Below are 25,353 nucleotides of genomic sequence, written 5' to 3' on the forward strand. Positions count from 1 at the left end.
AATCAGGGCCTAGGGATGCGCTCAGACCTGCAAGCCCTCATACAGGCAATGACCTCAGGTGGTCAGTGCCAGTGTGGGAGATGGATGAGGCACCCAGTATCCCAGCTAGGTCCCTGTCCATCAATGATGAGCAGGGAGGTCCCGAGCGACCTCATGTTGGCGCATGAGCTGCTTGTCATCTCTGTGGGCTTCTCTCAGGGCGCTCTGGATGATGGTGGCCGCAGGTCCTCCACCCCTCTGCCAGTGACTGTGGTATCTGATAAGGCTGTGATGACTGGGGAGATACTAGCTGTGGCACTGGCTGCTCCCTCCCAGGCGGGGCCAGCACAGGCTTCACTGGCCAGAGGACGACCACCAAGGCCAACAAGACAGCAGGGTCAGCAGGCTGCCTCCAATGCCGGTGCAAATGAGGTGGGTGGGGTGGGGCAGGGGGGTGCAGGGCACCACGACGCACCTGCAAACGTAAGTTAAAGGCACCATAAGCACACGAGGGACGGTTCATGGGTGGTTTTCTGCCCATTTATGTTTGGTTTATATGTCTGCTGGTGTGGACATCAACACCAGTAATGGTAATGTCATTATGCGTTCAGTGTGACAATAACATTAAATTTGCTTTGGTTCTGATGGCCTGAGCATGCATCACCTTTTTTCTTTCTGGTGCAGGGTACGCCAGTAGGTGATGCTGGACATGAGTGGCTGGATACTTTATTACACAGGCATTGAGTGGACTTTGGGTGCAAATGAAAGGGTCATTTCAGATGTCCGGGATGGAGGTGGCAGCCCTGGCAGATCTTTGGCAGCCTAGCTGAAGGAGCATTAGATCAAGGCGTCTCTGGTGTCTCTGCCTCCCTGGAGGTTACCGATGTCTGCCTCCACGCCCTCAGTATTCTCCTCACCATGCTCCTCTTCTGACTCACTGCTGGACTCATCATCTGTGACCTGTGCAGCTGTGCCAAGATCTTCTTCCTGCATGGGGTCTCCCCTTACCAGTGCCAGATTGTGGAGAGCACAGCATGCGACCACCATCAGTGACACCCTCTCTGGGGATATTGTAGCGCTCCCCCTGAATGGTCCAGGCATCGGAAGTGCATCTTGAGAAGACCCAAGGTCGTCCCTACCACCGCACTTGTGGAGGCATGACTCGTCTTGTAATGCTGCTCTGCCTCTGTTCTTGGGTGACGGAGAGGTGTCATGAGCCACCTCTTAGCGCTTGTCACCCAGCAGCCATCCATCCAGTCGGGCTGGAGCATTGAAGAGCTTCAGCACCTGGGAGTGTCTCAGGATGTAAGCATCGTGGGAGCTGCCTGGGTACCTTGCACAGACTTGCAGAATCTGCATCCTGTGGTCTCACACTATCTGCACATTCATGGAGTGGAAACCCTTCCTGCTGACGAAGGCACCCAGCTGACCCGCTGCCGCTTTGATGGCCACGTGTGCAGTCGATTGCACCCTGGCGCAGGGGAACCCATCAATCGCTGCAAAGCCTCTGGCTCGCTCAGCCTGGCTGGCCTTGGCCGTACGGTAAAGAATAAATGTCAGTACCCACCTGAACAGAGCTTCTGTCACCAGCTTGGCGCAACTGTGGATAGCTGATTGGGAAACTCCACACAGATCCCCCACTGAGCCCTTGAAAGAGCCGGAGGCATAGAAGTTGAGGGCCGCTGTGTCCTTCAGAGCCACTGGCATGGGGTGTCCACCCACACAGTGGGAGGTGATTTCAGGCCCAATCATTTGACAAATGGAGATCACGGTCTCCGTGGAGAGGCAGAGCCACCTTTGGCATTGCACCTGAGACATATTGAGGTAGCTGCATCGCCGCCTGTAAACCCTGGCAGCAGGATAGTGGTGTCTTCTGCGACCCCTTCCGCCTTGGACTTCCTGCTGGCCCTCCGCCACTTGTGCCTGCATCTCTCCTCCCCGGAAGCTGCATTGGGACATCTGGCCTCCTCTCCCTTCTACCCCATTCTTCCTCCTCCAGAGGAGATGCACCCAGCGGAGTCCACAGTCCCCATTACCAGGTTAACAGTAAGCTGTCTGATACCTAGAAGGGTCCATACGGTCTGAATCCTCTGGGGGCCTTGTAGACACCAATAAATCCTGAAATGAAGCCTGGAAATGCTAAGAATGAAGCTCAGAACTGCGATGAAGCTGCCAAGTACCAATAAGCACAGCAGCAAACTATCTTCAAAACCCATCACTGCACACACTGACAATGCTGCTGACCCTTTTTATCCCGCCCTTGGATGAGGTTTAGCAAATTGTCAGCTGCCCGTCTGTCTGTTTTGCCCGTGCGATGAGGGCAGTGTAAAATCCAGCTTAAATCCCTTTTTAATGGCTATAACTGGTCTTGTAATTGATGGCGGGCGCGGCTCTGACTCTTGTGTGCACCCGCCAACCGAAATATCGTGAGAGTGTACGATAACGTCAAGGTGCTTGCCTAACGTCATCACGTGCTATTTTATGCTCGAGCGGATCGGGCGAGCGCCCACCTGCTCAGCAAAAAGTTCTGCCCATTGTGTGTGAAACGGTTTTGAGTCATTTCCGAGAAATTAGGTGAAATGTCATATCAATGAAAATCACTTTTTTTTTCTTTTAGTTTACACCTTTCAATTCCTTCTCTCTAAGTAAGCAAGAGGTGGCCTTATGACACAGTGGGTAGCGTCCCTACCTCTGAGCCAGAAGCTCTGGGTTCGAGTCCCACCCCAGGACTTGATGGCCATGGAAGGTGCGTTCGTAATGCAGCCAAACAGATTGAGTATCAACCTGAAAAGCCTTCCAACACAAGCCAATGGCAGGCGGTAAGAGCAGGAGAGATTCCTGGTCAACCATGTGATGGAAAGAAAATTGGAGCCTCTACCATCACTAACCATAGCTCCAGACTACAACATGCAAGTTAGAAGTGCGTGTTGCCACAGCAACTCAGACTCCAAGTAAACGGTTACATACCAAGTGAGATGTGCATAATTTCACAAATTGTGTGTTTAACTGCATGTATGTACAGTCTTAACTGTTGCAAATGACTGTAGATATAATTGTAGCTTTATTTGTAAACCCTGCCCTGCTTCTCTTTCTGTCCCCTGAGTTCTGCTGTTATATAGTTTCAATGACTTTGATCTATTTTTGAAACCAGGATGCCAGCCCACACAGCTGAAACCTCAGTCCCTCTCCTGACTGATGTTTTGATCAATATGGTATCTGAACCGCCGGAGTTTCTATTTCCCATGGCAATGAAGCCTTGAAGTGGAGCTCTGTTCAGCTGCTAGAAATAAACTGTACTGACAGCCAACAGCCTATGTTATTCAGTTCCCCTTTCTCCCTACCCCACTAAAATACTTCAATCAACAAGGATAAGACCAGAAATTTGTTGGTACACATATCAGGAGAGGATTGACAGACTGGATCTCTCTCGCTTGAAAAAAGGTTGAGGGTGACCTAATCGAGGTCTTTAATATTATGAAAGAATTTGATAGAGTGGCTAGAGAGAACGTTTCCCCTTTTGGTCAAGAGCATAATTAGAGGCCATCAATATAAGATGGTCATCAAGAAATCCAACAGGGAATTCAGAAGAAACCTCTTTACCCAAGAAGTAATAAGAATATGGAACTCGTTACCACAGGGACTGGTTGAAGCGAATAGTATTGTTGCATTGAAGGCGAAGCTAGATAAGCCAATGAGGGAGAAGGGAATAGATGGTTACTATGATAGATTGAGATGAGAAAAGATGGGAGGAGGCTCGAATTGAGCATAAACACCGGCATGAACTGGTTGGGCCAAGTGGCCAGTTTCTGTGCCATATATCCTATGTCTCTTCTCTTTTTCTCGTTGAGGTGCTGACTGTTGCTGAACTACAATTCCAAAGGTGCCAACAGTCCCTGGATACATTACCCAATGGACTATTCCCCATTAATAAAAACAGAAAATGCAGGAAATACTCAACAGATCTGGCAGCATTTGTGGAGAGAGAAACAATGTTAACGTTTCAAGTTGAAGACCTTTAACTCGAACCATTCTCCATGTCTGATAGTGAGTTTTGACAGGCTACTCAACTGTACAAGGCCTCACTGTTGGGTTGGATCCTGTCATTTTTGTGGATGTTTTCCAACATCCTCTCTCTGAAAGGAGACACTGGATAGCACTTGCTTTTAGTTTTTTTTCCTTTGCAAAATCAAAGCCTGAAAATTTTCTTGCATTTTTTAATATGGAAACTAATCCTGCAAATGATTTTAAAGCTAATTTAATAATTTTGCAACTGTTGTAAGTTATTGCCCGCCATATCTTGCTTTAACTTTGATAGATCTCTACCACCAGCACAGATGAACTGCTTTGTCTTTTACTTCATTTATTTATTTTGCTCTGATTCCCTCTCCCAATCATGTCTGTCCAGTTGGTAACCTTGATCCCAGGCATCCTCCTGTACCATTGCACAGTCAGCCCATCTGTATTAGCTGCTAGTGTGATTCATCGTATGAATTTATCTTCCTACATTATTTCTAATAACAGTGACTGGACTTCATTTTGTTACAAAATGCTGTGGGAGGTCGTGAGAGGTGCTACATATATACAAGTTCATCCCATCCCACCCCATCCCTTTCCTTTCTTTTCAGATTCTGGCCTTTGCTGAGAAATTAAGCAAAGCAAGTTGAACTCTCCCATACGAGTGATGAGCCCCTGTCGAACCACTCTATGAATAATGGGGCTGTAATTCATGCTCTGCACTGTGCTGCCTTATACCCATCTTATGCCAGTTCTTTTTGTGCACTCTTCTGGTTGTGGTGGGAGTTTGTGTATAGCTTCTGTAAACTGATCCTAAAAACTGTTGTCCCATCACTGTCAGACTAATTGTGACTGCTACAAATGCATTGTTAGTCACTCCATGCCAATGTGTATCTTCTTTTGTAGGATGACAAAGATCTGGTGCCTGAGTTTGTAAATGCCGAAGGATTGACATGTCTAATCAAAGTGGGAGCAGAAGCTGACCAGAACTATCAGAACTACATCCTGAGAGGTTAGTTAGTACTCTGCCTCTACCTCTATACAGCTAAGAGGGCTGCTCATTTACATTATTGCTCCAGGATCATTTTGCTCTAAGATCACTTTTATTTTTAAGAAAATGGATTTAGTAAACACAAATTGCGATTCAGATAAAATTTTGGTTCTCCTTAATATTTGCTATCTATGCCTGTTTAGGAATATGCAGCACTATTATTTAACCTGTCCTGTAAATGGTATTGTAACCCCAACAATTTGTGATCCCAGTTCAATGTCTCTGGTGGCAATTGTCCCACTGATCTTGACCCTGATGGTGGTCTTTTAAATAGCTCCCCTCCCACTTGTTTTGGTTACAATGCTGGTTGAAGACTTGAAATTTTGGTATAATGTATATTCATGTTTCAGCTCCAGAACAAGATATATGAGGAGCAAATGTCAGAGACAAATACTAGAGTGCCTGGTCTCCAAATACATTGAGGTGAAAAAAACGAAATCTTGACAATCATGATGTGAGCAAAATAAAATAAAACAAGACATCCAGTGCTGCTCTAAATATCTCCAAAAAATAAATTCACAAACACCCGTCACATGAAATCCAACAAAGCCTAGCCTTCCAATTTAAGCTCAGAGTTGCAGCCAGCAAGTAAATCTGAGCATTTGGAGGCAGCTTATTGGTTGTAACAGCACTCGGGGAACAGGTTGTGTGACTTATGGGGTAAATGTTGCAATTGCATCAAAAGGACCCTTTTAGCAGCCTACCTCTATCCCATAACCATTCAGTGCTCCTATTCAGTGAGTATAACAGCTCCTAATTTGGTCTCACCAGATTTTGTAGTTGGAGATTATGCTAGCAGGACTTCCGTATTGGTTCCAAAGAGACGAGTTCACTTTGCAGCTTTATAGTTTGCAAGTAGGAGCTAACTTGTTTATTTGCTTTTTCTTCTTTGGTTTTCCAATTTTACTCGGATCATGATTGTCAAGATTCAGTTTTTTTTCACCTCAATGTATTTGGAGACCAGGTGGCAGAGCTACGGATAGAAACTCACTCTAGTATACGTCTCTGACGTTTGCTACTCATATTCATGTATCGGGGTCACAGGCTATGGGCCGCTGCTGTACTTGCAATCCAGCAACATTTATAGTAGGGTTAGATCAATCTGAACTTTGTGTGTCATTGGATTCTGCAGAAATGAGATGACAATGTTTAGATTGGGAACAGGCAATGGGCCCACCAAATGTGAGCTTTCTCGTCAATAAACCTTGTATCCCGATCACTATCCCCTTTCCACGTGTAATTGATTCTTGTTCTCATGTACAGTGCCCACCACAATGTCAATCCGCCCTTCACCAGTAAACAGTGTTGTCAGCTGGCCTGCACCCTTAGCATTAATCTGCTTTTTTATTTTTCAGGACATTTTGACCATTGTGTTTTGCCAACACTTTTTGTTTTAATTTTAAGACATACACTTGCAGGTTTTCATTGTATTTTTAAAAAATTTGACCATTTGCTTGCCTTTTTCTTTGAGTGGGCTGTTTGCATGTTCTTTTTTAAAACTTCTTCTAATTGATTGACTGGGGTGACCTTTAATATGATGGCTTTTGTTCTAGGCTGCAAGTCATTTAACCCTTGAACTTCATCTCTGTCCTTGGAGTTTCCCCTACCTTTTCCCACTCTGCTTAATTCTATTGCTCTGTTGTACTCTGGGTGGGGTAACTTCAATGTCCATCACCTAGAGTGGCTCAGTAGCACCAATACAGATTGAGCTGGCTGAGTCCTAAAGGACATAGCTGCTAGACTGGGTCTGCAACAGGTGGTGAGGAAACCAACAAGAGGGAAAAATCTACTAGACCTTGTCCTCACCAACCTACGTCCCACAGATGCATCTGTCCATGAAAGTGTTGGTAGGAGTGACCATCTCACCGTCCCAACTTCACATTGAGGATACTCTCCAACATGTTGTGTGGCACTACCACCGTGCTAAATGGGATAGATTTGGAACAGATCTAGCAACTCAAAACTGGGCATCGATGAGGTGCTGTGGGCCATCAGCAGCAGATTTGCACATAACCACAATCTGTAGCTTCATGGCCTGGCATATCCCCCACTCTACCATTACTATCTAGCTGGGTGATCAACCCTGTTTCAATGAAGAGTGCAGGAGGGCATGCCAGGAGCAGCACCAGGCATACCTAAAAATGAGGTGTCAACCTGGTGAAGCTACAACACAGGACTATCTGCATGCCAAACAGCGGAAGCAGCAAGTGATAGAGCTAAGCGATCCCACAACCAAAGGATCAGATCTAAGCTCTGCAGTCCTGCCGCATCCAGTTGTGAATGGTGTAAACAACTAACTGGAGGAGGAGGCACCACAAATATCTCTATCCTCGATGATGCGGGAGCCCAGCACATAAGTGAAAAAGACAGGGCTGCAGCATTTGCAGCCTCCTTCAGCCAGAAATGCCGAGTGGATGGTCCAACTCGACCTCCTCCTGAGGTCCCCAGCATCACGGATACCAGTTTTTAGCCAGTTCAATTCACTCCACGTGACATCAAAAAATGACTGAAGGCACTGGATACTGCAAAGGCTATTGGCCCTAAGAATATTCCGGCAATAGTACTGAAGACTTGTGCTCCAGAACTAGCCGTGCCCCTAGCTAAGTTGTTCCAGTACAGCTACAACACTGGCATCTACCCAGCTATGTGGAAAATTGTCCAGGTGTGTTCTGGAAAAAGCAGGACAAATCCAAACCACCCCATCAGCCTATTCTCGATCATCAGCAAAGTGATGCAAGATATCGTTGACAGTGCTATCAAGTGGCACTTACTCAGCAATAACCTGCTCACTGACACTGAGTTTGGGTTCTGCCAGGTCACTCGTCTCTTGACTTCATTACAGCCTTGGTCCAAAATTGGAAAAAAGTGCTGAGCTCAATAGGTGAGGTGAGAGTGACTGCCCTTGACATCAAGACAGCATGTGACTGAGTGCGGCATGAAGGAGCCCGAGCAAAACTGGAGTCAGTGGGAATCAGGGGAAAAACTCTCCGCTGGTTGGAGTCATACCCAGCACAAAGGAAGATGGTTGTGGTTGTTGGAGGTCAGTCATTTCAGCTCCAGGACATCACTGCAAGAGTTCCTCAGGGCAGTGTCCTAGGCACAAACATCTTCTGTTGCTCCTTAATAACCTACCCTCCATCATAAGATCAAAATTGGGGATGTTCGCTGATGATTGCACAATGTTCAGCACCATTCGTGACTCCTCAGATGCTGAAGCAGTCCATGTCCAAATGCAACAAGACCTGGACAATATCCAGGCTTGGGCTGACAGGAGGCAAGTAGCATTCATGCTACACAAGTGTCAGGCAATGACCATCTCCAGCAAGAGAGAATCTAACCATCGCCCCATGACATTCAATGGCATTACCATCACTGAATTCCCCCAGCATCAACATCCTGGGTGTTACCATTGACCAGAAATTGAACTGGACTAGCCATATAAATACTGTGGCTACAAGAGCAGATCAGAGGTTAGGAATCCTGCGGCGAGTAACTCATCTCCTGATTCCCCAAAGCCTGTCCACCATCTACAAGGCCCAGGTCAGGAGTGTGATGGAATACTCTCCACCTGCCTGGATGAGTGCAGCTCCAACAACACTCGAAGCTCAACGCCATTCAGGACAAAGCAGCCTGCTTGATTGGCACCCCGCCCACAAACATTCACCACTGACGAACAGTGACAGCAGTGTGTACCATCTAAAAGATGCACTGCAGGAACTCACCAAGGCTCTTTCGCTAGCACCTTTCAAACCTGTGACCTCTATCACCTAGAAGGACAAGGGCAGCAGACACAAGGGAACACCACCATCTGGAACTTCCCCTCCAAGCCACTCACCATCCTGACTTGGAAAAATATCGCCATTCCTTCACTGTCACTGGGTCACAATCCTGGAACTCCCTCCCTGACAGTACTGTGGGTGGACCTACACCACGGGGACTGCAGCGGTTCACGAAGGTGGCTCAACATCACCTTCTGAAGGGTAGTTAGGGATGGGCAATAAATGCTGGCCCAGCCAGTGATGCCCATGCCCCTTGAGCAAATTTTAAAAACATAATCCACCAAACTTTACAAACTGCCTGTCTATTGATCTTTATTCAATCAATAGCCCAGCTATCAGTCCTTAGGTTTGAAGAAGGGTTCTGCAAAAACTTTAATTAGTATTTTTCCACAGAAGCTGACTGACCTGATCCATATTATCTGCATTTTCTAATATTTTTCCAGATTTCCTGCATTGCGGTTTTACCTTTGTATCAAAAATTCCCTGGCTTCTTCCCATCTCACTTTTTGAAGAGGTGTGTTATAGTTACCACTCTCCAGCCTTCTGGCACAATTTTCTTTCTCACGTAATTTTGCTGTTTCTTCCCTAGTTATCCCCCACCCCAGGTTTCTCTGATGGAAACCATAGGCTCCTGTATTTTTTTGACTGTTCCAGCTTTGAATAACTTCCTGTGGCAGTTCTACAGCTCCCTCTGGTGTTCTAACATTTTATTACCTCTGTATTTAGAATCTGCAATTCAATCAGCCTCTGCTACAAGCTCACCATCTTAATGACCTTCCCCACCTTAGTTACTAATGGGCCAATACGCTTTTATGTTACTTTTTGTGCTGACCTTCTATCATCTTACTTTTTCCAAACTCCTTTTTTTGTCATTTTGCTACATGTATTCGTCCTGGCTCAGGGTCTCAGTAAGCCTTATTTTTTTTTACAACAACAGCAGACACATGGGAACAGCAGACACATGGCATTTTGCTTTTAACCCTAATTTTTTGTTTAGTTTTGCATTTGATCCAATCTCTGTGTTCACCCAGGAAGATCCAGCCTTTTCTACCAACCTTTTTTCCTTATGTATTTCCAGCTCCAGGTTAAATATTTCCCACTGCTAATCTACAATTCCATGGTTAGTTTTTCCTTGTTACAATTTATTTCCTCTAATTCACATGTCTTCCATTTTTATTTTTTCACATTGAATTTAATGATTCAATTTTTCCTGTTTCATGAACCATATCTTTAGATCACTTACTCACTCTGCCTTATTACCTAGAACAGGGGATACGTAGTGATTCCCTCTGTGAAAGGGTCGTTAGTCTGTAGAATTCTCTTCCCCAGAAAATAGCGGAAACTGGGTCACTGAATATTTTCAAGGCCGAATTAGACAAATTTTTGATAGACAAGGGAGTCAAGGGTTACAGGGGGACAGATAGGAACGGCAGAGTTGAGACCACAACCAGATCAGTCACGATCTTACCCAGCAGTGGAGCAGGCTCAAATGGCCAACTCCTGCCCCCTGAGTCCCATGTCCTATGTTCCTATGTATTGAGTGATAAACCAACCTTACGGAACACACTGGAAACAAACAAAATGTTTTCACCACAAACATTTTACAATTTAAGTCTACTTTTGTATAACTGAAATCCCCTATCACATTTACTAATATCTCACTAATACACCTGGAAACTTTGTCCACTGTTTCCTTTCTACTGTTCAGCCATCTTTAACAATCTCATGTAATATCGTGGTACCGTCATTACAGTGTAAAAAGAGGCTATTTTCTCCATCTCGCCTCTGCTGGCTTTTTGCAAAAGTAGACATACTTAGTTTCACATGGCTGCATTTTGACTGTAATCCTGTCAGTTCCTGATGCTCAAGAACTTGTCCAACTTGCTTCTAAATTATTTATGGGATGAGATTTCACTGTTTGGCTTGTGACCTTGATGTCTAGTTTAAATGGTGGTCACAAGCTTCGTTGTGTGGGAAAAGGTCACCTGGCAGTGGTTTTCCTCGAATTGGCCAATTAGGGGCCAGATGATGGACAGAGAGTGGGCAGGATCTTGAAGCTGGAGAGCCAATAGATCTAGTGCCAGTGATTTTAAATCTGTGATTTCTAGTTATTGACCCAATCGCCAGAGCGAATAATATTTCTCCATCTGTTCTTTCAAAACCTCTCATCATCTTGAAAATTGCTTATAGCTTAGCTTTCTCTGTTCCAAAGTAAACAGTCCTATTTTTTCTTCATAGTCGAAGTTCCTCAGCCCAGGTAAAATCTTGGTAAATCTCTTCTGTATGCTTTCTAAGGCTTTTACATCTTTCCTGGAGTGTGATGCCGAGAATTATCCACAATACTCCAACTGAGGCCTGACCAGTGATTTATAAATTTCCAGCCTGATCTCTTTGCTTTAATATTCTGTTGCCCTATTTACAAACCAACCTTTTAACCACCTTATCAACTCACTGTGTCACCTTTACAACTTATGTATATGGACACCAAGGTGTCTCAGCTCATACACTTTTCACAATCATGGCATTTATTGTATACTTCCTTTCCAAAGTTCATTGCTTCACTTTTCCACATTGAACTCCATCTTCCTTGCTTCTGCTTATTTTACCACCCTGTCTATTATTCTTAAACCTTTATCTGTCCTCACCACTAACTACTATTTGCATCATCTGCAAACTTTATAATGCTGCTTTCTACGCTCGAGCTTAGTCATTTACAAAAATTTCAAAGGATAATTGTCTCAAAACTGACTCTTGGTGCTACATAGGAGCAGGAGTGGGCCATTCAGGCCCTCGAGCCTGCTCTGCTATTCAATTACATCATGGTTGATCATATACCTCAATGCCACTTTCCTGCGCTATTCCCAAATCCCTTGATGCCATTAGTATCCAGGAATATGTCGATTTCTGTCTCGAACATGTTCAATGTTTGAACTTCCACAGCCCTCTTGGTAGAGAATTCCAAAGATTCACCACCCTCTGAGTGAAGAAATTCCTCCTCACCTCAAAAAAAAAATGGCCTGCCCTTATTCTGAGACTGTGTCCCCTGGTTCTGGACTCACCAGTCAGGTGAAACATTCTACCTACATCTACCTTGTCGTGCCCTGTAAGAATTTTGTAAGTTTCAAAGAGATCATCTCTCATTCTTCGAAACTCTAAAGAATACAGGCCCAGTTTCCTCAACCTCTCCTCATAAGACAATCCCGCCATCCCAGGGTTTAGTCTGGTGAACCTTCATTGCACTCACTCCATGGCGTTTATATCCTTCCTCAGATAAGGAGACCAAAATATTCACAATACTCCAGATACAGTCTCACCAGTGACCTATACAATTGCAGCAAGACATTTTTCCTCCTGTACTCAAATCCCCTTACGATGAAGGCCAGCATAGCATTTGCCTTCCTAATTGCTTGTTTCAGCTGCATGCTAGCTTTTAGTGACTCATGAACAAGAAAACCCAGGTCCCTTTGGATATAAACACTTCCCAACCTCTCACCATTTAAAAAAAATACTCAGCATTTCTGTTTTTTCGACCAAAGTGGATAACTTCACACTTATTCACATTATATTCCATCCGCCACATTCTTGCCCATTCACTAAGCCTGTCCAAGCTCCCTTGAAGCCTCTTTGCATCCTCCTCACAACTTACATTCCCGCCTAGTTTTGTGTCATCAGCAAATTTGGAAATATTACAATTGGGCCCCACATCCAAATCATTTATATAGATTGTGAACAGCTGTGGCTCCAGCACTGATTCTGGCGGTACCCCTAGTAACAGCCTGCCACACTGAGAATGACCCCTTTATTCCTACTCTCTGCTTTCTGTCTGTTAACCAATTCTCAATCCATACCTGTATATTGCTCCCAACCCCATGTGCTCTAATTTTGTTTACTAATATCCTGTGTGGGACCTTATCAAAAGCCTTCTGAAAATCCAAATGCACCACAGCCGCTGGCTCCCTTTTACCTATCCTACAGGTAACATCCTCCTCCGAGAAGAGGAAAAACAAAGTAATTGTTTAGTTTCGCCTCCATTTCTCTATTCTCCTGTCTCCACTTGTCCTTTCCACATACCTAAGGAAGCTTTTACAGTCCGCCTTTGTTTCCTGCTAGCTTGCATTCAATTCTCTTTTCCCTTTCTTTATTAGTTTCCTGGTCCTCCTTTGCTGGGTTCTAAATTACACCCAATCTTTGGCTTACCACTTTTTCTGACAACCTTATCAGCCACTTCCTTTGATCTAATGTAATCTTTAACTTCTTTTGTTAACCATGGTTGATTCGCCTTTCCTGTTGGGTTTTTAGTGTGTTAGAGGAATGTATATATGTTGTAGACCATGTGATACTTTAAAAAATACTAGCCATTGCCTGTTTACCGTCAATTCTTTCAGTGTATTTTCCCAATCCACCATAACCAACTTGCCCTCATACCTTCATAGTTTCCTTTGCTCTGATTTAAGACCCTAGTTTCAGAATGAACTATGTCACTTTCAAACTTAATGTAAAATTCTGTCATATTACGGCCACTATTTCCTAAAAGCTCCTTTACAGCAAGGTTATTAATTAGCCCTTTCTCATTACATAATACTAAATCTAAAATAGCCCGATCCCCAGTTCAGTGTTCAACGTACTGCTTCTGAAAACCACCTCGTACACACTGCAGGATTAGTGCTAATTAGTGCTAATTAGGTTTACCCAGTAAATTAAAGTCGCCCATTATTACTGTATTGTCATACTGTACAGCATGATGCATGCTGCTCTAATTTCCTGATTTATACTGTTCCCAATATTGCCACTGCCATTACCACAGTTTGGTGGCCTATAAGTAACTCCCACCAATGTTTGCTGCCCTTTGCTGTTTCTTAGCTCAACCCAAACTGATTCTGCATCTTGACCCTTTGATCTAAGATCCTCTCTCCCTAATGTACTTATCCTGTCCCTAATTAACAGCGCTACCCCACCTCCGTTTCCTTTTTGCCTATCCTTCCTAAATGACGAATATTCTTAAATATTCAGTTCCCGGCCTTGGTCACCCTGTAACCATGGCCACAATTTTACGCTGGTTGTGCGGGCACGTGCCCGACCCAACAGTGTGTGAAATCGCACAAGAAGACGGGTGCGCGTCCCATTGTCATTGCGCACTCACACAATATTCCGCATGCGTACGCCAACAATTAAGTGGGCAATTAAGCCTGTTAAGGAAGCAATTGAGATCGATTTCATGTGGCCCGTCCACTTTTACGGTTGGCGGATAGGCCAATTGGCCAGGTGACCTTTACATTTTCACTGAAATCTCGATCCAGGGCAGCATGAAATGTCCAGGGTGAAATATAATAAAAAAAACATGCCTGGGGACTGATGTTTTTTGAGTTCTGTTGTCAGGTGCTTGAATGTGTTGCATAGAAACAGTTTGGTGCATTTTTTTCTTGTCATTAAATCTGTACAGGTCTGCAGCTACCTGGGGCAGCTCTGCAGCAGCTGCCTGCCTTCAAAGAGCTCATTAGAAGCGCCTAACCGAACTCTCATTTTTGTCGGTGCCCACCATCTTTCCACTCCCCTTGGCAGCAGTGAGGCTTTCTCAGCGTGTGTCTCATGCTGGCTGGCCGTTAATTGGAGAGCCAGCATGAAATTGCGTTTGGGGGCCCATTGCGAGTGGAAATGCATTTCGTGTCCGCTTCAGGGCCTGCCAATCGCACACCCCCGACGACCATGAGACTCAGGCCCATGGATCCGCAATGGCAGTTAAACTGTACCCATTTACTTCTTTTTGTGCCTTCAAAACATCTACCTTATTGCGAATGCTGCGTGTATTCAGATAAAGTGCTCTTAACTTTGCCTTTCTAAGACTATTTTGTTTACTGATCCGATTTAATGCCTGCCTTCACTTCACCTGCCTTCTAATTTCACTTACTAATTTTACTGCTTTTTAATTTCTTTCCAAACTCCCTAAAACCTGCTTTCAGGACCTAACCTCTCTTCCTACCTATGTTGTTGGTACCAATGTGGACCATGGCCTCCGGCTGTTCACCCTTCCCCAGAAGAATGTCCTGCAGCGAAGGGGCCACAAAATTCCACCCTATGTTTTTCCAAATAAAAGTTTCTTCTGTCACTAACTTCCCCACCATCGATGTTAAGCTGACTGGCCTGTAATTCCCTATTTATCCCTCTCCACTTTATTGAATAGTAGTATAACATTAGCACCCTCCAGTCCTTGGGCACTACACCTCTACCCATTAAAGTTTGGGAGATTGGAACCAATGCCTCTGTTATTTCTGTCTTTGCTTCATTCAGTAACTGAGGATGCATTCCATCTGGACTGGGTGACTCAGCAACTTTCAGTAATGCTAATCTTTCTAGTACATTTTCTTTATTACTATCTTATCCATAAATTCCCTCTCCTCATTTAGTATAACCTTCACATCATCCCTTTCCTTTGTGAAGACAAATGCAAAATATTCATTTCATACTTGTCCTCTGTCTCTATATGAATATTTCCCTTTGGATCCTCAATAAGGTTCATCCTTTCCCCAGTTAACCAACATGATCTGCTTTAGTTATCTACAAGGAATCATCAGATATTACTAGCTGTATTCTGATGAACGGCTTACACTAGAAACATGAGCTTTTCTGTTTCTTCACAGACGCTGTCTGGCTGTTCAGTATATCTAACACTTTCTGTTGTTGTATTAAATTCCCAGCATCTAATTATTTTGATTTTCATTACAAAATTCAAACTTCAATAAGGTCATTAAACACACCATGTCAGGATTTGCAAATGAATCAAAATTGCAATTTAGAATGGTACCTTTTATGTGTTTTTTAATAAGAGGACATATTTAACAGTCTTTTTTTTTAACTTGTATTTACAGCTCTGAGCCAGATCATGCTGTTTGTAGATGGAATGAATGGCGTCATCGGTCATAATGAGAGCATCCAGTGGCTGTACACTCTGACTGGCAGCATGGTGAGTTAGGTTTCCTGTATATGAATACAACTGATGATGAGGATGTTTATTTTCCTATGAACTTAAATGAAAGATTCTGAGCTGGGTTACTCTACCCCAGACATTACCTATCAGAATCTATTGTAAGGGATGTAAGTGGACTCTTAGAAAGTTATGGTAAAATTGGTCAGAATCAACATGGATTTATGTTTCACAAACCTGTTGGAGTTTTTTGAGGATGTAACTTGTAGCATAGATAAAGGATAACCAGTGGATGTGGTGTATTTGTACATTCAGAAGGCTTTTGATAAGGTCCCACACAGGATATTAAACAAAATTAAAGCACATGGGATTGGGGGCAATATACAGGTATGGATTGAGAATTGGTTAACAGACAGAAAGCAGAGACTAGGAATAAAGTGGTCATTCTCAGGCTGTTATTAGTGGAGTACCGCAAGAATCAGTGCTGGAGCCACAGCTGTTCACAATCTATAGAAATGATTTGGGTGTGGGGACCAATTGTAATATTTCCATATTTGCTGATGACACCAAACTGGGTAGAATGAAAGTTGTGAGGAGGATGCAAGGGGGCTTCAAGGGAATTTGGACAGGCTAAGTGAATGGGCAAGAACATGGCAGATAGAATATAATGTGAATAAATGTGAAGCTATCCACTTTGCTAGAAAAAACAGAAATGTTCAGTATTTTTTAAATGGTGAGAGATTGCAAAGTGTTGGTGTCCAAATGGACCTGGGTGTCCTTGTTTATGAGTCACTAAAAGCTAGCATGCAGGTGCAACAATCAGTAAGGAAGCCAAATGGTATGCTGGCCTTCATCACAAAAGTAAAGATGTCTTGCTGCAGTTGTATAGAGCCTAGGTGAGACTGCACCTGGAGTATCATGTACAGTTTTGTTCTCCTTACCTAGGGAAGGATGTACTTGCTGTAGAGGGAGCACAATGGAGGTTCACCAGACTAATCCCGGGGATGGCATGATTGTTTTATGAGGAGGGATTGAGGAAACTGGGCCTGTGTTCTCTAGGGTTTTGAAGAATAAGAGGTGATCTCATTGAAACTTACAAAATTCTTACAGGGCGTGAACAGAGTAGATGTAGGAAGGATGTTTCCCCTGGCTAGTGAGTCTAGAACCAGGGGACATATTTTCAGAATAAGAGGTAGGACGTTTAAGACTGAGATGGGGAGGCATTTCTTCACTCAGAAGGTGGTGAATCTTTGGAATTCTCTACCCAGAGGGCTGTGGAAGCTCAGTCATTGAGCATGTTCAAGACAGAAATCAATCGACCAGTCAGTTTAACTTCAGTGGTGGGCAAGATTCTAGAAACAATTATTCGGGATAGAATTAGTAGTCACATGGAAAAATATGGGTTGATAAGAAAGAGCCAGCATGGATTTCTAAAGGAGGAATCATGTTTAGCTAACTTGCTGGAGTTTTTTGAAGCAGTAACAGAAAAGGTCGATGAGGGTAATGCTGTTGACGTGGTGTACATGGACTTTGAAAAGGCATTTGTCACAGTGCCGCACAACAGACCTGTGAGAAAAGTTATTGCTCATTGAATAAAAGGGACAGTAGCAACGTGGATACAAAATTGGCTCAAAAATAGGAAGCAGAGAGTAATGATCAATGGGTATTTTTCAGGCTGGAGGAAGGTTTGTAGTGGAGTTCCCCAGGGGTCAGTATTGGGACCCTTGCTTTTCCTGATATATATAAATGATCTAGATCTTGGTGTGCAGGGGACAATTTCAAATTTTGCGGATGATACGAAGCTTGGGAGTGTTGTGAACTGCGAGGAGGATTGTGTGGAACTTCAAGAGGACATAGACAAGTTGGTGGAGTGGGCAGGTAGGTGGCAGATGAAGTTCAATGCGGAGAAGTGTGAGGTGATGCATTTTGGTAGGAAGAACATGGACAGACAATATAAAATAAGGGGTGAAATTTTGAAGGGGGTGCAGGAGCAGAAAGACTTGGGTGTATATGTGCATAGATCATTGAAGGTGGCAGGACAGGTGGAGAGAGCAGCTAATAAAGCACATTGTATCCTGGGCTTTATTAATGGGGGCATGGAGTACAAGAGCAGGGAGTTTATGCTGAATTTATATAAGACACTCGTTAGACCTCAGATGAAATATTGTGTACAGTTCTAGGCGCCACATTTTAGGAAGGATGTGAACACATTGGAGAGAGTGCAGAAGAGATTTACAAGAATGGTTCCAGGGATGCGAAACTTCAGCTATGAGGACAGATGGGAGAGGTTGGGACTGTTCTCCTTGGAAAGAAGGCAGCTAAGATGAGATTTGATAGAGATGTTCAAAATCATGAGGGGGCTGGACAGAGTAGATAGGGAGAAGCTGTTCCCACTCGTCAAAGGATCAGGAACGAGAGGGCACAGATTTAAAGTGATTTGCAAGAGAAGCAAATGTGATGTGAGAAAAAACTTTTTTGTACACGAGTGGTTTGGGTCTGGAATGCACTGCCTGGAAATGTGGTGGAGGCAGGTTCAATTGAGGCATTCAAGAGGGCATTAGATGATTATTTGAATAGAAACAATATTCAAGGGTACAGGGAAAAGGCAAGGCAATGGCACTAGGTCATAATGCTCATTTGGAGAGCCGGTGCAGTCATGATGGGACGAATGGCCTCCTTCTTTGCCGTTAAAATTCAATGACTAATGACATCAAGTGATATGGAGATAGATGATCAGCCATGTTCTAATCAAGCAGGCTCTTTTGGGCTGAATGGGCTACTCCTATTCCATGTGTTCCTTCCTGTTGCAATTGGACTTGGTTCTCAAGGCTACAGAGGGAAAAATTAGTCCAGGCTCCCAATTTTAACCACCTCCTAGGAAATATGGCTGGAAAGTGCATGCTTTTAGAAGCTGAGTGAGTGTCGGATTGGACTGTGATTCACACCATGGTCGAATTTCCTGCTAACAATCCATGCTCACATCTGCAGTATTTTGATTCCTTGAGGGCAGTTATTGTTGCTGTTGGCTCGTGTGTGTAATTTAGTACTTTTACTCGAGTTACAATGTGTCCTTGCTCTTACCTTTAACGTTAAGCCACTAGATGGTTTAGAAAGCATGACTGAGCTTTTGAGGAAAGAACAGTGGCAAGGGAAGCACAGTAACAAAACGAATGGACAATGTGCTTCCCTTGCCACCGTTCTTTCCTCAAAACCTCAGTCATGCTTTCTAAACCATCTAGTGGCTTAACGTTAAAGGTAAGAGCAAGGACACATTGTAACTCGAGTAAAAGTACTAAATTACACACACGAGCCAACAGCAACAACAACTGCCCTCAAGGGATCAAAATACTGCAGATGTGAGCATGGATTGTCAGCAGGCAATTCGACCATGGTGTGAATCACAGTCCAATCCGACACTCACTCGGCTTCTAAAAGCATGCACTTTCCAGCCATATTTCCTAGGAGGTGGTCAAAATGTTTAGGAAAGTTTTTTTTGCAAGTCTTTCAAGAAATTTTTCTGACGTGCAATAAAAATCACTATGGATAATCATGTAATTGTGCCAAAGAAGTGAGAATGTGGACAATGCTATTGAATGGTAACGTATTTGAGGTAACTGAGGAGGAAAGTGATCTGGGAGGTTTGGTGGACAGGTTGTCAAAACTGTTAGGCAGTGAATAAAATTCAACACACCTGTTAAAGGTATGACATAAGTCAAAGGGGGCGATTTTAAATAAAAGCAAAATACTGCAGATGTTGGAGATCTGAAATAAAAACAAAGTGCAGGAAAAACTCAGCAGGTCTGGCAGCATCTGTGGAGAGAGAAACAGAGTTAACGTTTCGAGTACTATATGACTCTTCTTTGGAACTCATTTTTGTGTGATTTTAAAGTTGCATCTAGCTTTGGTGAAGCTGCTTCTAGAGTAAAGCTCCAGTGTTCAACATACTACAGGAAAGATGTAGAATTACTAGAGGGAGCCCTATAAGGCTGATAGTCCTATCATTATAATCCATTATAAAAGAGCATGTTCGCTGACTTACCATGAGCAATACCTTCACAATCTACCAGTTAGTTCTAATTCTTGAAATAATGGAGCTCATTTATACTCATGACAGTTTATAACCTGATTAGCTTCAACCTTATGAAACAAAATTCAGAATGACATACAAGTGATGCATCTTTTTCCCCGTGTTGTCAAGGTAAGATGTAAGTAATAAGAACAATATTACAGGAAACTAGAGCCCATTGTAACCTCCATTTCCTCTGGCGACATGTAACATGTTGTATTGGTTTAAACTGCAAGTGGAATGAATCAAAAGCCAGCTGCTTTCACTTTAGCAGAACCCCAACAATCCATTGACTCGCACTAATATTTCGAGCTGCATTGAACTGGCAGATTTTGTTTTATGTGTCCTGTAGCTGCATGCAGCTGAACAGGAAGCAGCCGTTTCATCTTAACATGCGCATGTGTGTGTGTGTGTCTTTTTATAGAGATGTTTATAAGGTGCTAACTTTTAAGCACCTGCTTTAGACTTAATAAAAGTGTGATGTGACGAAGGAGCCACAAATAATTTTTGTGCATTTACTTTTTATATTTGGTATTAATGGAAAACGATCAGTAGAAGAGATGGAAAAATATATATTCATGCGATACAATGAATATTACCATATTGACAGGCCAATATGTTTGTTTTACACAGAAATTAAATTCGCCAATTAAATTTTGAGACCAGCCATTCCATTTACAAAGCACATCTCACCAGATTACTGATTTATAGTTTCTTCCATCAGTTGTCAACAAAGAACGCTGTTTTTAATGATGTGTCAATGTGGTTATTTATAATTATGTCAAGTGAGAAAAGTGCTGTCCATTCAGTCTGCCAGCAGGGGTCCATACCAGAGCAGGGCTGGAATCAGCAGAAATTTGTATCCTGTGCCGTGTCAGACTTAACAGAAATCTCAACAATTTTGGTGGGTTAACTCAAGTTTCTTCCTTGGTGTATTGTTTTAATTGGATTTGTCTTAAAGAGTTTGACTTTTTTTAAATGCACTAAGTTAAAAATAACCTAGTTATGACACAATGCGTTCTAGTATTAAAATTCTTTTTCAATCTACAAGTTTGTTCCACCAATTGAAAACAAATTTTTCTGCAGACCTAACCATGTGCACTGTGAGTGGATGGCATTTCCAGGGAATGGTGTTAGGGCGGCACTAGGGATGGCTCAGCAGATGCTGAGAGTTGGAGGATTGAGACAGTTTTATTCAAAGGTTCCTGGGGGGGCACAGTTGGATGGAGGCAGGGGAGATAAAGGGGCTTGCCTATTGCAATCTGGTTTTTTGGGGTTTTGGTTCTTGCCTGTTGGAACGTAGGTGATCAGATGTTACTGACTTATTCCCTCTTCCCGGTACTGGGAGGTGAGAAGGAGGGATGGCAGGGTTGCGGAGCATAAGCCCACAAGAAAAGAACTTAGGAGACCTGATACCAGCACCACCACCTCCTCCTCTCTTCCTCTCTCTCTCTCTCTCTCCCCCCCCCCCCCCCCCCAAAAAGAAGAAAGTGAGCATCATCTCTGCTGATCATTTGATGTATTTAACCTGACACCACACCTTTGTGTGGGAATTGTTCTGTTGTTAACCGTTGAAATTAGATGAACTTTTCTTAATTTGTAAAGCCAAAAGTGTCTGTTCCTGCAAGGTCACAAGCCAATAAACAGAAGTCTTTCTCTGAAAAAATGTATTCCACTTGAACAGCAATCTGTATGAAGTTGCACATAGTTGTAAGATTTGTAACATTTAGTAGAATGAAAATGTATTTTATAATAAGATAAGGCAATGTCCAATAAAAATCAACATGTTAATTGAAGGCAAGTGAACAGTGCTCTGAAGTTTGTTCATTCAAACTTGATCTCTTACTACTCTACAGTGACACCTTCTGGTAGGGTCAGAGCATTCAGCCTGAAATACTTTCTGCCTCTCCTGTTAGCTGGCAAATCTGACATTTATTCACAGTCTGCTCTTCTGTTCCTCAATCCCAGTACCGTTTGGTGGTGAAGACTGCACTGAAACTCCTGTTAGTATTTGTGGAATACACCGAGAATAACGCAGCACTTCTGATCCAGGCTGTCAACATTGTGGATGATAAAAGAAGTAAGTGCTATTCTAATGGGGTCAAGGAGAGTTACAAGCAGACATTGTAAGTGTTCAAGGCACAACATCAAAGGCATGTACGTTAGACGAAATCAAAACTAATGGTGGCTTGTAGGTAAACATGCTCCCAAAGGTGCAAATATATTTAAAAATTACAGTGGCTGTGGCTTTTTTTTTGCTGTTAACTGTGATTTTTAAAAGAATTTCAGATTGAATGTTTTTAAGTAAATTTAATGGATTTTTGAATGGAATTCACATGTTGAAGTGTGTGGTTTATTTGTGGTGCTAATCTCTTCACTATTGACCCTAGGGCTTTGTGACTGACAAGGTATAGAGCTGAACGCTCCCTTGCACTAACACCCCACTGGGAACAAAAAACAAATCGAATTTAGTGCCTTTGCATTAACGTTTTTAAACTGACACAAAAAGTGCAAAAGGTGAATCAGACCACTGATTTACTGCACATATATAACACAGAATTTAATCAGACTAAGCCCACCTAACCACAGGATGGTAAGAAGCCTGGATTTGGGGCTGTGATTGAGGCAGGTGAAGAGGAAAGAGCAGTGGACACAAAAGTGTGTGTAAAAGCAAACTTTAAATAGTTGCCATAATTGTGCCTTTTGGAGAGGAAGGTCATTATAACAGCTGTGAGAGGATTGTCATTGGAAAAGTAATGTTCAGCAGCATGAATAGGTTTCTTTGCAACTGTAATATCGAACTGGCGGCAAGAATTAGAATGCTGAACAAAAACAAAAATACCTGGAAAAACTCAGCAGGTCTGGCAGCATCCGCGGAGAGGAGCACAGTTAACGTTTCGAGTCCGAATGACCCTTCAACAGAACAATTGTTTTGCATGGTCATTGAATTGTTAGGTATGTGATAACTGGATCTTTGTGCTGCAGTAACAGGGAGATTATAAGTGTCTGAATTCCATTAGTTGGACAAGAAGAATGACTAACGAGAGAGTCACATGAGAAAATAAATGTTGTGGCAGATTGTGATGAGGAAAATGACACTGGAATGTAGTCGAGAATTCCACTGTCCAAAGTCTACTGTTAAAGTTGCTGTGAAACTATGAGGAAAATAAGGTGCAGTGGGAAGCTCAATTCCCCTGACCCCATTGGTTTTTTAGGTCAAAATTTAAAAGGAAATCCCACTGCTCAAAGTCTATCGGAACCGCCATTTTGAAAGTTGTGTAGCATGAATGAGGGCTGACCTCTCCCCACACCACCTGACTCCTTATCAGTGATTCCACAGACTCCTCCTTGAACTCAACATGCTGCTGTATCACTTAAACCATCCCTGCAATTAGTTATAAATATTGTGCTCCCTATGCAGATCTGAAAACATGCCCCCCCCAAACCAATACTTGAATCTAAACTAAATGCAAGAGTTGAGTTACTAATCTAACCCCAATTGCTGGAGTTTACAAGTTTGTTGCCAATGTTATAAAAAAATTGGTTATGGTTAATTAAAGCGGATAGCCCTCAAAAATCTGCGACCAATCATCCATATTGAACTTGTCTGGACAATGTGGATAAAAATTAACAAGTCATAAGAACCAGCCACAATTGCAGATGTTAATTCTACACACCTTTTGGTTCCACTTTCTTCAGATCTCTGTGTCTCACTTTAATCAATGTCGACTACACCATTTGTTTATCTGTCCAGCTGTTAAAATGCTTTGTGCTCAGATACAATCTCTGCAGGCAGGCAGTGGGAATTCTGTGCTTAACCATTTCACAATGCAGGCCACTCTTTGAGTGATTATGGGCCAGCAATGCTGACTTACGTGGCTGAATATCAAGATTGTGGGTGTTGGGAGAGCAGTGTTGGGAAACTGAACAGTATGTGGGTTAATTTAAATAGATGATCAGAGCGCTGTTGACTGGTGTACAAATACAGTGAAAAAGCTTATTTATAGATTTTTGTCTGGCAAGAGTATTAAGGAATTTGCAACCAAGATGTTGAATGGAATTCAAGTTGCAGATCAGCATTGATTGAACAGTGTAACTCGTTTAATGGGCTGACTGACCTACTCCTCTTCCTATGTTTAGCACTAGTAAAGAATTGATGGGCTAGTTTGCTCCATTACCAGCATTAACTGACCACCAATGAATGTTTTAAACTTCAGTTGTAAAATTTAACAAATGTGTTCAGTGCTGGTTGCAATTACTCAAATCTTCTCCTGGTGATCTTGCTGGGTTTCTGCAATCATATTGGTGTCTCAGCGAAGAGACACAGGGCAAGATCAGGTAAAACTATCCCTCTGCATAGAGTCAACATCAGTTTTTTTTTAATGGAAGCATTTGTTGCTCAGCTGGTTTGACAACTTCTGATATTAAGCCATCAGCATTGAGATTGATGTGGCTATTGGTGTATGGCAGATAGAGGTTTAGTGTGTTACAGCCAGGTGTGCAGCAAACACTGTGCTAAAATGAAGGATAAAACCTGGAGCTGATGACAGACAGCATTCTGTCCAGGTGATTTACTTTTATGAAATATGCAAATGACAGGCAGGAGCAGAGCAGCTAGTTCCATCAGGCCTGCCCCACACTCATGGTGCCTGGAGTGTCCTGACTAGGTACTGCCTACCCCCAGCAGTCATGCAATTTTTTTTTATCCTTTCACAGGATGTGGGTAACACAGGCTAGGCCATCATTTATTGCCCATCTCTAATTGCCCTTGAGAAGGTGGTGATGAGCTGCCCCAGGGCTGTTAGGGAGGGAGTTCCAGGATTTTGACCCAGTGAGAGTGAAGGAGTGGCAGCATATTTCCAAGTCAGGATGGTGAGTGACTTGGAGGGGAGCTTGCAGGTGACAGTGCTCCCATGCATCTGCTCTGCCCTTGCCCTTCTAGATGGTAGAGGTCACGGGTTTGGAAGGTGCTGCCGAAGGAGCCTTGGTGAGTTTCTGCAGTGCATCTTGTAGATGGTACACACTGTTGCCGCTGTGGAGTGGAGAGAGTAGATATTGAAGGTGGTGCCAATCAAGTGGGCTGCTTTGTTCTGGATATGTTGAGCTCCTTGAGTGTTGTGGAAGCTGCACTCATCCAGGCAAGTGGAGAATATTCCATCACACTCCTGACTTGTGCCTTATAGATGGTGGACAGGCTTTGGGAAGTCAGGAGGAAAGTTATTCACTGCAGGACCCCTAGCCTCCATCTCACATCTGCTAGGAGAGACATATAAATGGACATTCACTGTGATGTAATAGTAGTGATGATAAAGTGAAAGCTGAAGATAGACAATAAGCTGGATTGTAATACTCCCACTCTAACGGGTTTAAAAGTCTGCTTTGACCTCAGACAGAGTGCAGTTTTTTGAAGAGGGCAGCGTCTGAACGGACCCTTGCTGGCATTGATACAACTTGCTGCTGCTGTAAAGTTAAAGAACCGATGGCATCAAATCCAGAAGCAAGCAGATGAATAGAATTTGAAAAGAAGATATACCAGTTTATATTT

At 43.2% G+C, this 25,353-nt stretch overlaps 1 protein-coding gene across 2 annotated transcripts in view; it reads left to right on the forward strand.

The window, feature by feature from the left end:
• fhod1 (formin homology 2 domain containing 1) overlaps window positions 1-25,353 on the forward strand; it is a 343,619-nt gene that overhangs the window by 172,592 nt on the left and 145,674 nt on the right. For both annotated transcript variants that reach the window (XM_078544152.1, XM_078544153.1), the window contains exons 5-7: window positions 4,900-5,005; window positions 15,687-15,781; window positions 21,777-21,888. In XM_078544152.1, the coding sequence (XP_078400278.1) occupies window positions 4,900-5,005; window positions 15,687-15,781; window positions 21,777-21,888 (313 nt within the window). The remainder of the gene's footprint in view (window positions 1-4,899; window positions 5,006-15,686; window positions 15,782-21,776; window positions 21,889-25,353) is intronic.

The sequence above is a fragment of the Cetorhinus maximus genome, chromosome 6 (genome assembly GCF_964194155.1).
Source record: "Cetorhinus maximus chromosome 6, sCetMax3.hap1.1, whole genome shotgun sequence".
Taxonomy (NCBI): domain Eukaryota; kingdom Metazoa; phylum Chordata; class Chondrichthyes; order Lamniformes; family Cetorhinidae; genus Cetorhinus; species Cetorhinus maximus.